The sequence below is a fragment of the Pyrus communis genome, chromosome 1 (assembly GCF_041283825.1).
Source record: "Pyrus communis isolate YQ-2024b chromosome 1, ASM4128382v1, whole genome shotgun sequence".
NCBI lineage: Eukaryota > Viridiplantae > Streptophyta > Magnoliopsida > Rosales > Rosaceae > Pyrus > Pyrus communis.
The window spans coordinates 750,535-763,868 of record NC_142565.1 but is presented as its reverse complement, the minus strand read 5'-3'; the positions used below and the strand labels follow the sequence as shown (position 1 = coordinate 763,868).

The window sequence follows — 13,334 nt, the reverse complement described above, 5'->3', positions numbered from 1 at the left end:
GTTATGTTTGAGACAACTTTTGGACAGCGAAGAGTGCTTTATGACAAAAAAATATCACTCCTAATTACATTTGGTAGAAAAAACTTAAAAGCATTTTTGAGTCGTAAAAGCATAAGCGTTTTTTAGTCTCAGCAATATCAAACAAGTTTCGTAAACATGCTAAACCAGACAACCAGACTGTCTGCGGCAAGTTGCTTTTCCGACGCCGACGGTTAAACAACCGCAGTGGTACGAGGGAACGGAGAGCATTAGAATATATAGTTGCTTTACCACTACTGAAAAATACATCACTTAGGACCTAAAGGGTCACCAGTTCTTATTGCCACCACAGAGGACCAAAAAGGTCACGAGTTCTTACTACTAGCAAGAAAAGCAAGCAGCAAATCACAGTGATTTCTGCCTACATTATTAAACACAAACACATTAACATCGACATGTAAATAGGAAATACATTGGATGCAAGTGCAACGTATCGACATTCTGCTCCTAGAGCTTGGAAGCTGCATCCTGATCTAAAAACCAAGTTACCTCGTCTTCAGCTGCAAGCAACTGAGCAGGCAAAGTATCAGGATGCTGAATATTTCCAAGTGCTTTCTGCACGGCATCGGCTGTGTCATTGCCTGTCACCACCATTGCATTGTATGCAGCAGAGTTGATCACCGGAAAAGTAAAAGTAATTCTCTGTGGAGGTGGCTTTGGGGAGTCCATAATGTGAGTCACCCATTTCGTCTTCTCGTTGCAAAGCGCATGACCAGGGAATAGAGAAGCAAGATGTCCATCTGGACCCATACCCAGAAGTATGAGATCAAACTTTGGAAATCCAGTAGCTTTTGAAGTGGCAATCACATTGCGCTGAACCAAATGTTTAAGACAGGTTTCATAATCTTCTGCTGCTGCCTCAGCCGAAAGTGCATCATTAATGGCATAAACCTGATCAGGGGGAATCGGTACCTGCCAAAATCCAAAATTTAGTAAGATTAAGCTGATGAATTAACGACCTTGTGCCATTAGGCCCTTGGAGGGCTTAGAATGCTTTAGATCATAGTCACGCATCAAATGTTTACTCTACACAGAGTTAAAAGAGTACATTTCTTTCTTCATCTCATAACCATCATCATTGCCATATTGAACCCTAAAAATAGAAGCACGGCCCGAAATTCCCAAATTTCAGATTGTCCATTAATTACAGTGATACAAAGAGCCATATCACTCACCAACCTCATTCACATATAAATCAAATTACTATGAATCTTCACAAGGAGCAAGCAAAACAATAAGAGCAACTAAAATTAAAAATCGATCACATAAAAATCACAGCTTTGACACACAACATTGCAAAATTTAGTGCTTTGACACAGCGTTCAGAAGAAAGTATAAAAAATTGTACCTTACAGAGTAAACCATCATAAGCAAGTTTATAGTTACTGTCGGGGTGATCCTTCTTCACCACTCTCTCGTCCAGCCAGAACACATGCCATTTCCCCCACTCCACCGTATCCTTATACGGCTCTTCCGCTAATTTCCTGTAAATCCAAACATACAAAATACCCACAACAATACAAGAAAAGAAAAAAGCAGTAAACAAACAATCAAACTTGCTATCGGACAACCAAAAAACGCTTCTAAACAGGCAAAAAAATGAATGGCGCTTATGGGTCGTGGCAGGAATGCTTACAATATAAGCATACGCAACTTCTCGAGTAAGTACTTGAATTAATAGCATGTTTATGATAAAAAATTTCTTCTAGCAGAAGTGCTTAGAACATAAGCAGACCCAAAAGCACATACTTTTCGAGTAAGCACGTGAATTAATAAACATTTCTACATGTATACGATAAAATCACTCCTAGCAGAAGTGTTTACAGCAGAAGCAGACCCAAAAGCACGTACTTTTCCAGTAAGCACTTGAATTAACAAAATTGTTTATGATAAAATCACTTCTAGCAGAAGTGCTTACAACATAAGCAGACCCACCAGCACATACTTTCGAGTAAAAATTTGAATTACTAAGCATTTCTACATGCTCATGATACATTTCTAACAGAAGTGACTATACCTAACCTAAGAAGACCCAAACCAAACCGAAATTATTAAAAAGAAAATGCTTGAGGGGGTATGTTTCTGACCTGAGCGAGTAAATGAGAGAGCCGCCGGACAAGACGACGGTGAAAACTCCCCTCTCCTTCACAAACTTGGCCGACAGGTCGGCGGTGTACTTCGCCAGACGCACCGCCACTTCCTCCTCCGTCTGAAACTTCTCCACCTTCTTCTCACACTGGTCCGCCATCTCTGCTTACGCCGATGATGCGGAAATTGGGTTCTTGAAATTCGAGCGAACGGGTTTGATCGAGGGGATAGAGATCTTGGTGCCGATCGGATTGAGATTATTCCCGGCGCTCGAGATGTCTGCGATGAAGACAGAGTTGTGCGGAGTGAGAGTGAGAGGGAAAGCCGGGTCTGCGGGAATATATGGAGGCCATAATAAGTGCGCAGCCAGGCTTACTTTAGGTAGTGGCTTAGAAAATGGCCCACAGGTGTTGAAATTATGAGAGACAACAACATCGATATTATTCTCAATTTGTTAATTATTACCTGCTGATAAGTTTGGGATTTTATCATAAAATATCTTAGTATTGGTTGGAGTGTGGTTAGAATATTTAAACTTTTTTTTCATAGATACGTACGGTAGCTGTGAGATATTTCAACGCGTCTGTCATGGGGCTATAGATTGAGATATGTGACCCACTAATTAGGTTCCAGGCGTGATGAGATATTTCAACATATCCCTCATGGGCTATAGATTGGGATATTTCAACACATCCCTCACGAGTTATAGATTGGGATATGTGACCCACTAATTGGGTTCCAGGCGTAATGAGATATTTCAACACATCCCTCATGAGCTAAAGATTGGGATATCTCATCACGCTTGAGACCCAATTAGTAGGTTACATGTGGAAGGTCCACACATTGAAAGCCATGTAGAGCCAATGAGACACCCTACATGCAGGGCCAAAGACCCATCCATCACGTGGTAGTACGGCACCCGCTCTATGACTTTGATACCATGTCGAAATCATCAGAGAGACAGGTCAAAAGTCCACTTCCAACAATATATTGTACCGAACTTGTTAATTACCACTTGCACAATCCAACAGGTGTGGGGGCTTCACCACAAAAATCCTCAATATTAGTTGGAGTAGTGTTGAATATTTAAACTCTTCTTTTATCACAAACATGGTGGATATAGGATATTTCAACAACAGGAACCCAAACAACAAAAGGAGAGTGAAGGATGTGTAGTCGGTTGGAATTGATCAGTACTGTGTGTTGGAGTTTTTGATAGAAATCTCATTTTAACTCATTGTCGCACGTTGATAACTATCAAAAATTTCTCGCACTTTATAACATTATGTCCAAGTGTTAGAGATGGACGGGAACAAACTCCTAGTATAAGCAACAGTAGAGCAAACCAGTTTTGCTGCTGCCAGGAGCGAGACACACACGGAGACGGGGGAGAGAAGAAAGAGAGCCGGAGAATATGCAGATCTTTGTGAACCCTAACAGGGAAGACTATCACCCTCGAGGTGGAGTCTAGCGACACCATCGACAACGTCAAAGGCCAAGATCCAGGATTTAGGGTACGAAAATCGTACCCATTACTGAAAAATACATCGACCAAAAAGGTCACCACTTCTTATTTACTAGCAAGAAATACTGAAAAATACATGACAGAGGACCAAAATGGTCACTTCTTCTTAATTACTAGCATAGCAAGAAAAGCAAGCAGTGAATCACATTGATTTCTGCCTAAATTATTGAACACAAACACGTTAACATCGACATGTACATAGTAAATACATTGGACGCAAGTGCAACTAGTTGCAAAGCCATCGACATTCTGCTCCTGCAGCTTCGAAGCTGCTGCTTGGTCCAGGAACCAAGTTACCTCCTCTTCAGCTGCAAGCAACCGAGCTGGCAAAGTGTAAGGAGGCAAACTATTTCCAAGCGCTATTTGCACGGCATCCGCTAGATCATCATCCGTCACCACCATTGCATTATTTGCAGCAGAGTTGATCACTGGGAAGGTAAAAGTAATCCTCTGTGGAGGTGGCCTTGGCGAGTCCTTAATGTAAGTCACCCATTTCGTCTTCTCCTTGCAAAGCGGGTGAGCAGGGAACAGAGAAGCAAGATGTCCACATGGACCCATGCCGAGAAGCATGAGATCAAACCTTGGAAATCCAGTAGTTTTTGAGGTGGCAATCACATTGCGCTGAACCAAATGTTTAAGACGGGCTTCGTAATCTTCTGCGGCTCCCTCAGCTGGAAGTGCATCGTTAATATCATAAACCTGGCCAGGGGGAATCGGTACCTGCTAGGGATGGGTAAATACTCATTGGTTATAGGTAACCGGGGTTATTCGTCCATTTAAATTTGAAGGTTATGATTATGGAAGGTTATGATTATGGGTAACCGTTTAGATAAATAAACGGTTATGGGTATAACCATTTAACCGTGAAATTTAAATGGGTGGTTATGGGTAATACCTGCAGTTATAAACGGGTACCCATTTAATCGTTTATTTTAATATATGTAAAACTAAAAATAAAAATAAAAGTTTCTAACTAGGTTTAGTATCCCGAGATATATTTGGTTACAAAGGGCCATAATATATATTATGCCTCATTTGAGAGAAAAATATAGTTGATAGAACGGGTTTATATTTAATATATATGATTGAATGTGCTAAAACATTAGAGTGTTCGACAGTTTTGTTTTAGAGTCTTTTGGAGCTTTGACCAATTCAAGATAATGATTACCTTGAGTATTTAGAAACATGTTATTATTAAATGATACGTACCTATATATATTATTAGAGTTGTTAGCGATTGAAATGAAACGGGAGCCATGTATTATTTTGTTTAGTTTCTTCATTAGTATCAGATAAGAGAAATGAAGTAGAAATGGACAAATGAGGAAAACATGATTATTACTTTTTACTTTTCATCTTTTTGTACTACGTATACAATATAAACAAACATCTCTTATAATTATGGTGAATTGAATATGCGTGAATAAGAGAAGAAAAAAAAAAAGAGATTTTTCAAACCCTACACGCTTGGGAGTCGCAGCCTAAAGTCGCGCAACCTGAGCCACCAAGTCGTTCCTGCTCCAAAACTCTAAGGTCCAAAACAAAGCTGTTTTGTATCACCTTTCTTACGGACTTGGGCTGTCTGCAGTCAACCCGCAACCCAATTGGGCATATGCAACAAACCGTCCCACTTGTTTTTTTTTTTTTTCTTTTTGGGCCTTTTTTTTTTTTTTTTTGACTCGCATGAAATAACAAGCCCATGGGTTAGGCCTTGTTTTTCATTTTTCACTCTTAGCCCAATAATTGGGTATATAATCTGTTAACCCATTTACTTCTCATTTGTTACCCAGCAACCCAACAACCACTATTTTTGGCCTGCAAGCCACAACAAGCCCATATTTTGGGTCGTCACTCATTCTTTTCACACACAGGTCCCGAAGCTATTCCCGTTCACTACATATGTATATTGTGTTTGTTTGCAGGTATCATGAACCTAGAGTTTGTACTTAAATTCGAACTTAAAGTTTTGAAAATAAGTGCTATAGAAATTTGAAGTTTCATAAAACAATACACCCATAAAAATCCGGAGTTCTTGTAGGTGATTTGTTAGGATTACATGTAGATGATGTTTTAAAAAACAACTGTAAAATTTAGTTTGTGCAAATTACTTTATTGTCCATAATTTTATTTTGTGATAGAAGACAAAAATGTTTTTTCACCCTCTTATAGTTGATAAAAAGAGTTTCATTAATATGTGGTTTAAATTAACTTCTTCCTTACAAATATGTTATGCGTAAATAAACTAGCTTGAAATAGATCCAATTTTATGGAAAGAGATCCTCTCCGGATCCCTTCCACCAAATTCACTCAATCAATCAATCCAGGCCCTTGAAATTTAATCCAACGGTTACAAATAGGGGGCCATTTTAAAAATTATAATAACTTTAGCCGTTGGACTAGAAAAGATCCAGAAATGATCCATTTCCCAATTTTATGGCCTAACAATTAGATTAGTCCAATTTTTAGTTATTTTTTTATTTAGGTCCATAAATAGGACTCCATGTGTCAGCACTTTTTGTTGTTAGGTTGATACTTTGCATTGTGATTACTATTTTACTCTACTATAGCTATTCAATGGAAAAAGAAAAAAAAAGAAAAAAAAAAGAAAATGATACGATCGGTACTTTGATAACTATTCTTCTTAAGGATAATCGCTAAAAAATAGCGACTAATATCCCAAAAAGTTGCTATCTTCATACCGATCCCTCCCTTTTCAATTTTTTTTAATTTAATTTTGTTAATGTTTCTTTTATTTCTCTTACCATAACAGCAAACTATTCAAAATATATTTTTTTTGTGCAAAATATATTATAATTCATTTATAAAAATTTGTAATCAATGATTTAAGACCTAAATTGAAAAAGAAAAAAAAAAGAAAATGATACGATCGGTACTTTGATAACTATTCTCCACAAGGATAATCGCTATAAAGGAAGCGACTGATTTCCCAAAGACTCGCTATCTCCATACCGATCCTCCCTTTTCAATTTTTTTATTTTTTTATTTTGTTAATGTTTCTTTTATTTCTCTTACCATAACAACAAACTATCATATTCGTGTTTTTCAAAATATATTTTTTTTGTCCAAAATATATTATAATTCATTTTTAAAAATTTGTAATCAATGATTTAAGACCTAAATTGAAAAAGAAAAAAAAAAGAAAATGATACGATCGGTATTTTGATAGCTATTCTCCTTAAACATAATCGCTAAAAATGAAGCGACTGATATCCCAAACAGTCGCCACCTTCATACCGATCCCTCCCTTTTCAATTTTTTTATTTTTTTATTTTGTTAATGTTTCTTTTATTTCTCTTACCAGAACAATAAACTATCATATTCGTGTTTTTCAAAATATATTTTTTTTGTGCAAAATATATTATAATTCATTTTTAAAATTTTGTAATCAATGATTTAAGATCTAAATTGAAAAAGAAAAAAAAAGAAAGAAAATGATACGATCGGTACTTTGATAACTATTCTCCTCAGAGAGAATCGCTAAGAATGTAGCGAATGATATCCCAAACAGTCGCTATCTTCATACCGATCCCTTCCTTTTCAATTTTTTTATTTTGTTAATGTTTCTTTTATTTCTCTTACCATACCAACAAACTATCATATTCGTGTTTTTCAAAATATTTTTTTTTTTGTGCAAAATATATTATAATTCATTTTTAAAAATTTGTAATCAATGATTTAAGATCTAAATTGAAAAAGAAAAAAAAAGAAAGAAAATGATACGATCGGTACTTTGATAACTATTCTCCTTAGAGAGAATCGCTAAGAATGTAGCGACTGGAATCCCAAACAGTCGCTTTCGGCATACCGATCCCTTCCTTTTCAATTTTTTTATTTTGTTAATGTTTCTTTTATTTCTCTTACCATAACAACAAACTATCATATTCGTGTTTTTCAAAATATATTTTTTTTGTGCAAAATATATTATAATTCATTTTTAAAAATTTGTAATCAATGATTTAAGACCTAAATTAAAAAAGACAAAAAAAGAAAATGATACGATCGGTACTTTGATAACTATTCTCCTTAAGGATAATTGCTAAAAATGTAGCGACTGATATCCCAAACAGTCGCTATCTTCATACCGATCCCTCCCTTTTCAATTTTTTTATTTTGTTAATGTTTCTTTTATTTCTCTTACCATAACAATAAACTATCATATTCGTGTTTTTCAAAATATATTTTTTTTGTGCAAAATATATTATAATTCATTTTTAAAAATTTGTAATCAATGATTTAAGATCTAAATTGAAAAAGAAAAAAAAAGAAAGAAAATGATATGATCGGTACTTTGATAACTATTCTCTTTAAAGATAATTGCTAAAAGTGTAGCGACTGATATCCCAAACAGTCGCTATTTTCATACCGATCCCTTCCTTTTCAATTTTTTTATTTTGTTAATGTTTCTTTTATTTCTCTTACCATAACAACAAACTATCATATTCGTGTTTTTCAAAATATATTTTTTTTTGTGCAAAATATATTATAATTCATTTTTAAAAATTTGTAATCAATGATTTAAGACCTAAATTGAAAAAGAAAAAAAAAAGAAAATGATACGATCGGTAGTTTGATAACTATTCTCCTTAAGGATAATCGCTAAAGAGACTGATATCGCAAAAAGTCGCTATCTTCATACCGATCCCTCCCTTTTCAATTTTTTTATTTTTTTATTTTGTTAATGTTTCTTTTATTTCTCTTACCATAACAACAAACTATCATATTCGTGTTTTTCAAAATATATTTTTTTTGTGCAAAATATATTATAATTCATTTTTAAAAATTTGTAATCAATGATTTAAGACCTAAATTGAAAAAGAAAAAAAAAAAATTTATACGATCGGTACTTTGATAACTATTCTCCTTAAGGATAATCGCTAAAAAATAGCGACTGATCGCTATCTTCATACCGATCCATCCCTTTTCAATTTTTTATTTTATTTTATTTTGTTAATGTTTCTTTTATTTCTCTTACCATAACAACAAACTATCATATTCGTGTTTTTCAAAATATATTTTTTTTGTGCAAAATATATTATAATTCATTTTTAAACATTTGTAATCAATGAGTTAAGACCTAAATTTAAAGATATTTTTCTATTTTATCACTTTAAGAATCAATAACAAATAGTTTCAAGATCTAATAATCCGGAGGATCACATCCAAAGGTTTTACAATATTTTCCTTAACTCCAGCGCAAAATATTTCTTAAACCTAAAAATTTCAATTTTTTTTTTCACAAAAAAATTGTGTGCTATAATCCAAAATTAGAGTCATTCTATTCGCACCACATATTTCCTAAAATTAATTTAGAACATTTCCAAAATTTCGGACACCTATAAATCTCTTGGGGGGCCTCGCTATTAGTTATATTATTTTTCTATTTTTTTTTCAACTCAGGTACCCTATTAGTCGGCATAACCCATATTTCAGCTGATTTTTTACAATCTAAACTACCTATCATATAAGTACTTTTAGAGTCTAAACTACATGTCATATGAGTACTTGTATAAGCTAAACTACCTATCATATTATAATATTAGTTGGCATAAACTTAAATTTCAACTGATCTTTTATAATCTAAACTACCTATTATATAAGTACTTATACAGTCTGAACTACTTGCCATATAAGTACTTGTACAAGCTAAACTACATATCGTATTGAACTACCTATCATAGTGGAATAAGTAATTTTACATGATTCTAACGGTAAGATGTAGTCTTCCATCTTGGTAAAGTTAAAAGCCCCCGAAGCTAACACAATCAATGTCAAAAGCCTCTTGAGCAATTACTTACTTAAGACAATCAATGTATAATGCTCGCGAATCATGTAGACTAAAATCATGTAACAAATACCAGTAAAAATGAAGCTTATTGTTGTAAACAACTCAACGAAAACTTGTAAAATTACTTGTAGTTCTCATAGCTTCATGCGAATTCAAATTCAAATTTGGATACTAATTTGCAGGAATCGCGAGGAAAATTCAAAACAGGAGTCAAATAGAGTTTTTGATGAAACGACGAGATTTGATGAGTAATTTTTTTTTTTTTTAATACAATGATATATTTTACACTAAAAAATATGAGAGTTTTTTTATGAAATGATGAGATTTGATGTGTAACTTAAAGTTCCATGCTAATTCTGGAAGAGTCATGATAAAACATTGGGTAACGTACAAAAAACTACCTCAAATATTGGTGTCACGACACTTTCATACCTCATCTTTTAAAATTGACAATGTCATACCTCATTTTACGAATTTGTGCCAATGTTATACCTTCCGTTAGCTTGGCGTGAATTTCTCAGTTAATTGCTGACGTGACTTGATTCAGGGCCCACTTTCTATTAAAAAAATTAATAAAATATTATTAAAAACTAAAAAAAATCATTTAATATTTTTTAAATATTAAAATAATAAAGAAAAGTAAAAAATAAAATAAAAAACAAAGCCTTTCGTTCCTTCCCCCCCCCCCCCCCAATCTACCTGCTGCAACCTAGAAAAATAAACAAGAAAATAAAAAAAAAAACAAAACTTCATCCCTTCCCCCTCCCCCCTCCCCCCTGCGTCTTTCTCTCTTCTCCCTATTCCCCTCCTCACCCCCTAATCTCCCCCACCCGAGCCCCGACCTGTAACCCAAAAAAAAAATAAAAATATTCCAGTTCGTCTTCCCCTTGCATCTACCCTTCGCACCCACCCCCCGCGGAATTGGCCTGGCGAACGGGATCTGGGTTTTTTGTTTTTTTTTGTTTTCTTCTTTTTCTTCTTCCTCCTCCTTCTTTTTCTTTTTGGGTTGCAGGGGGTTGGATTTGTTTTTTTTTTTTGGGGGGGGGGGGGGACAAATTGGGTTGGGTTTTTTTTTTTCTTCTTCTTTGAAGGGTTGGGGGTTGATGGGTTTTCAAATTTTTTTTTTTTTGTTTTGTTTTGTTTTGGTTGAAGATTAAGCAGGGAAGAAGATTAAGATGGGGAGAGAGAGAAGGGAGGAGGGGGGTGGAAGGGACGAAAGGTTTTGTTTTTTGTTTTTTTTTTATGTTTTTTTTGTTTTTTAACTTTTTTTTATTATTTTAATATTTAAAAATATTAAATGATTTTTTATTAGTTTTTCTAATATTTTTTAATAGAAAGTGGGGTCTAGATCAAGCCACGTCAACATTTAACTGACAAATTAACGGCAGGCTAACGGAAGGTATAACATTGGCACAAATTCGTAAGATGAGGCATGACATTGTCAATTTTAAAAGATGAGGTATGAAAGTGTTGTAACACCAATAGTTGAGGTAGTTTTTTGTACTTTACCCTAAAACATTCAACGGCAGTCAGTGCAATTTTGTTTTCAAATTATGGGCACTTTAATTGCTCTATTTATTAGACCCTACCTATGACTGTGCAATACATTAGACACATATCAAAACATACGGATCAGGATCCTCTCCTGAGCAAAGGGTGAGGATCCTCCTAACCAAGCTCATCGGGCCGTTGAAATTTTATCCAACGACTACAAACAAGGGGTCATTCTAAAAGTTATAATGATTGTAGCCGTTGGATAAAATTTCAAATGCCCGATTGACTTGGTCAGGAGGATCCTGTCACATCCCCGCCCGGGGCGAATCACTTCCCGGGCCCGCTCCACCACCGTAGCACGATATTGTTCGCTTTGGGCCCCGACCACACCCTCACGGTTTTGTTTCTGGGAACTCACACGAGAACTTCCCAGTGGGTCACCCATCATGGGAGTGCTCTCGTGCGCTACTCGCTTAACTTCGGAGTTCCTACGGAACTCGAAGCCAGTGAGCTCCCAAAAGGCCTCGTGCTAGGTAGGGATGAGAATATACATTTAAGGATCACTCCCCTGGGCGATGTGGGATGTTACAATCCACCTCCCTTAGGGGCCCGACGTCATCGTCGGCACACACGCGACCAGGGTTAGGCTCTGATACCAAATTGTCGCATCCCGGCCCGGGGCGGATCACTTCCCGGGCCCGCTCCACCACCGTAGCACGATATTGTCCGCTTTGGGTCTCGAACACACCCTCACGGTTTTGTTTCTGGGAACTCACACGAAAACTTCCCAGTGGGTCACCCATCATGGGAGTGCTCTCGTGCGCTACTCGCTTAACTTCGGAGTTCCTACGGAACCCGAAGCCAGTGAGCTCCTAAAAGGCCTCGTGCTAGGTAGGGATGAGAATATACATTTAATGATCACTCCCCTTGGCGATGTGGGATGTTACAATCCTCACTACCTGCCAAAGTCCAAAATTTAGCAAGAGTAAGTTGACACACAACGTAGCAAAATTTAGTGCTTTGACACAACATTCAGAAGAAAGCATAAAACTTGTACCTTAGAGAGGAAACCATCAAAAGCAAGTTTATAGTTACTGATGGGGTGAGTCTTTTTCATCACTCTTTCATCCACCCAGAACACATGCCATTTCCCCCATTCCACCGTATTCTTATACGACGATTCCGCTAATTTCCTGTAAATCTAAACATACAAATTGATTAAAAGCACATATTTCTCTAGTAAGCACTTGAATTAATAATTTTTTTGCATGTTAATGATAAAATCTCTTTTAGAGAAGTGCTTAGAAGATAAAAAATGTTACTCTAGTAGAGATGAAATCTATATGCATTGGTAGATCTTATATTTAGTAAAAAAATTATATAAATGAAAATACAAATATATCATAAGTGACAAATACTTACTTTTCGAGTAACCACGTGAATTAATGAACATTTCTGCATGTATACGATAAAATCACTCATAGCAGAAGTTCTTATAGGTAAGCAGACACAAACCCATCCGAAATTATTAAATAAAATAAAATAAAAAAATGCTCGGCACCCTCCAGGGGTTTTGTTTCTGACATGAGCCCTTCGCGGGGTTTGTTTCTGACATGAGCGTGTCAATGAGAATGCAGCCGGACAAAACGACTGTGAAAGCTCCCCTCTCCTTCACAAACTTGGCCAACAGGTCGGCGGTGTACTGCACCAGACGCACCGCCACTTCCTCATCCGTCTCAAAAATCTCCACCTTCTTCTGAAATTGAACCGCCTGACTCCGATGATGCGGAAATCGGGTTCTTGAAACTCAAGCGAATGGGTTTAATCGAAAGGGATGAAGATCTTGGTGCTTATCGGAGTGAAATTATTCCCAGCGCGCGAGATGTATGCGATGAGAATAGAGTTGTGCGGAGTGAGAGGGAAATACAGTCGGGTGATATATGGAGGCCATGACCGACAGGAACCCAAGAGTCGAACAGTGAGTGAAGACAGTGCAATCTGTGGGAATTGATCAGTACTGTGCAGTCGGTTACGGTAGACTGTGCAGTCGCCCGGTGGGAACTGATCAGTAGTGTTAACTGACTTGGGCAGTAAACCATGGACTTGTAGCAATTCAAAACCCTAATTTCTTGATCGATCTACTTACGTGGGTTTGTACTTGTAGCAACTACATATACTGGAAATGTACATAAATTGTAAGAGTATGAGTATGATTCTTACAAGTCTTGGGATAATTGATATTATAAAGAAGTCTAAATCATGTTGACAAGAGTTAATCCAATCATATTGGTATATTGAGGACTCTTGTGTTTGCTCGTTTATAAGACTCATACTGATATAAGGAATGCAGCATTGTATTCCTTGTGGGATTGTTATAGGGCG

General features: G+C 36.2%; 1 protein-coding gene and 1 pseudogene across 1 annotated transcript; both read right to left on the bottom strand.

The window, feature by feature from the left end:
- Positions 1-248: 248 nt before the first annotated feature.
- On the bottom strand, positions 249-2,495 carry LOC137721259 (putative 6-phosphogluconolactonase 4, chloroplastic). Its single transcript, XM_068460360.2, has 3 exons — positions 2,127-2,495; positions 1,388-1,523; positions 249-951 (listed from the first exon to the last, which is right to left on the bottom strand). The coding sequence occupies exons 1-3, from the start codon at positions 2,285-2,287 to the stop codon at positions 487-489; spliced, it is 762 nt and encodes a 253-aa protein (XP_068316461.2). The 5' UTR covers positions 2,288-2,495; the 3' UTR covers positions 249-486.
- Positions 2,496-3,748: 1,253 nt separating this feature from the next.
- LOC137721037 (putative 6-phosphogluconolactonase 2 pseudogene) lies at positions 3,749-13,051 on the bottom strand (annotated as a pseudogene).
- Positions 13,052-13,334: the final 283 nt, after the last annotated feature.